This window comes from Sinocyclocheilus rhinocerous, unplaced genomic scaffold (genome assembly GCF_001515625.1).
Source record: "Sinocyclocheilus rhinocerous isolate Xijiao unplaced genomic scaffold, SAMN03320098_v1.1 scaffold260, whole genome shotgun sequence".
Taxonomy (NCBI): Eukaryota; Metazoa; Chordata; class Actinopteri; order Cypriniformes; family Cyprinidae; genus Sinocyclocheilus; species Sinocyclocheilus rhinocerous.
Window position 1 is genome coordinate 523,350 of NW_015637541.1, and position 2,462 is coordinate 525,811.

The 2,462-nt window shown below is 33.5% G+C and overlaps 1 protein-coding gene across 7 annotated transcripts in view; it reads right to left on the reverse strand.

Moving 5' to 3' along the window:
- The window catches only part of LOC107749009 (mitogen-activated protein kinase 10-like), a 67,591-nt gene that overhangs the window by 11,169 nt on the left and 53,960 nt on the right, over window positions 1–2,462 (reverse strand). For 6 of the 7 annotated variants that reach the window (XM_016564047.1, XM_016564050.1, XM_016564049.1 and 3 more), the window contains one exon: window positions 1,794–1,817. The exons of the other annotated variant lie outside the window; for it this stretch is intronic. In XM_016564047.1, the coding sequence (XP_016419533.1) occupies window positions 1,794–1,817 (24 nt within the window). The remainder of the gene's footprint in view (window positions 1–1,793; window positions 1,818–2,462) is intronic. 7 annotated transcript variants of the gene reach the window in all.

Genomic DNA, 2,462 nt, shown 5'->3' on the forward strand with positions numbered 1-2,462 from the left:
AAAGCTTTTTTATTCAGCTTTCAGATGATGTATAAATCTCAATTTTGTAAAATTGACACTTAAGACTGGTTTTGTGGTCCATGGTCACATATAAACTTGCAGTTCTAAGAAGAAGTCAGAATTGCAAGATTTAAACTCAGAATTCAGATTTTATATCACAATTCTAACTTTCCCCCCTCAGAATTCTCGGAATTCAGTGTTTTTTTGTTTCCGCCATGGAATAAAAAAATAAAATAAAAACCGTAATTGTGACATTTTATCTCCCAATTCTGCCTTTTTCTTGGAATTCTATCTCGTAATTCTTTTTTCCTCAGAATTGCGAGAAAAGGAGCCAGAATTGTGAGATATAAACTAAGAATTGCAAGGGAAGAAAGATTCGAAAGATTTAAAAAATTGCAATGACCTTTTTAATATGTTTATTCCATGGTGGAAACGGGCTTCCATACTACTATAGTATATGTAGTTATACTTCAAATGTCTAAATATAGTCACTTATTTGATGCAATGCTTTTCATCTTGCATAAACCACGATCAGAAAACAGCACTACATACAGAATGATGGCTAGACTTGTAATGTTAAAATATCTGGGTTATTATGTTACATTACAGTGTTCATTCATATTACAATATGAGTAAATTGCATATTACACTTTAACACTCATTTTCATAACTAATAATATTTTTGATGTAATATAACATTAATATTTTAATAGTTGACATGTTCAACAGTAAGAGCTTAGTAAATAAGGACCAAATACCACCATTAGTAGGACAGAAAAGCAGAAAATGCCACCATTAGGTTTCAGATTAAGACAAGAGACATGAGAAACACAGGCTGTGTCTCAGAACCTAGTGAGCAGCCTAACTAGACTGCATTTTTAGGCATCATGGCCACAATCAAATCAAACCGCAGCAGCATTTCAAATGTTCAAACTGAACACTGGCAGCATTTTGTGCTTGATTCGAATGTTGCTGCCAAAAATATTGTCTATATATGCAGCTCACTAGGTTTTGTAACACGCCAGAGAGAATAAGAGGAAGAGACATAAACAGAAAGAGAGATTAAATGGCACTGAATGGAGTATTATGGAAACTAGGGTTCCTTAACGCTCAATGAATCTGCAAGATTCATTTGAAGCATATTAGTTGATTTCACAAAGCACACAGGTGAGTTATTTTGGCTGCCTTTCCACTGAGTAAATCTATCTAAAAGTGAATAAGCGATTCTGACGGTTTGTTTGGGTGGCCTTTTGACATTCAAGTGTTTGTAAGCAACTGAAAAAAGCACAAATGTCAGGGCATGTCAAAACTTTTCCAGGCCCCAAAACACCCTCGACCCCAGAGGGTTAACTAAGTAATGTCATAATATTATACATCATCATAAAAATCAATAATTTAGGGTTTGATTATAGTTTGGGCTCCCATTTGCTTAATTAAATTCATTTCAAACTAAAACCACCAACCAGACATTGTTGGAATTCAAGGTTTTATGGTGCCTTAAACTTTAAACCTCCTCAGAATTCTATTCTATTCTATTCTATTCTATTGCCTCTAAATGTTACTTGAATACAGAATTGAATCGTATTATTCCTTTCATACGTTCTACAAGATTAGTACACAATACAAACACACACACACACACACAAATACACACATATTCACACACTGTGCAAATTTCAGGGAAATCTTTGTCTGTTTTTGAGTTCTATTCGTCAGAGTGTGTTACAAAGAGATCGGTGTGTGAGTGATTTGAGATGAGGAGGTTTCCTAAGTGTGGAATGGTCTTTATTTACCATAGATATCTGCTGATTCCTGGCCTTCATCAGAGAAAGAGAAACACCAGAGAGAAGGAGAAAAGAATCACACTAATCATAACGATGCTCATGGGTTATTAAAACAAACTATTTGCTATTGATTTTCTATCAGATTAGTATTTTCGTTTCATATTTGGGACAACAGAAAAGTGAAAAGAGTATGTTCACATACAATGACAACAGCTATACACATATTTACAGACAATACATGTGAGCTGGTTATTTTGTTACATGTTTTTCTCTGTAGTTCAGTACTTGGTGTTCTGTACTTTCTAGAACAAGAAAAGCAGACCCGTTGCGTCCTTGAAACCCCTTTGAAACATTACAGACACAAACTTTAGACAAGAACAAGCTATTTGTCAAAAGGAGACGTGTGAATAGAAGCCGAGGCAAATGCTTATTGAATGTTTAGAAATCTTCATCAAAGAACAGGACAACTTTCTGTTATTTTAACTCCTTTCTTGTGTCCTCTCAAACTGATGAAGGTCCCCAGAATCAACCATAAACATTTACTAACTGAACAAATGCAACATAAACCCTGATAATGATTTAAAACTATTGCGTATGGATCTATTAGATCCATGTAATATAATATAATATAATATAATATAATATAATATAATATAATATAATATATAATATAATATA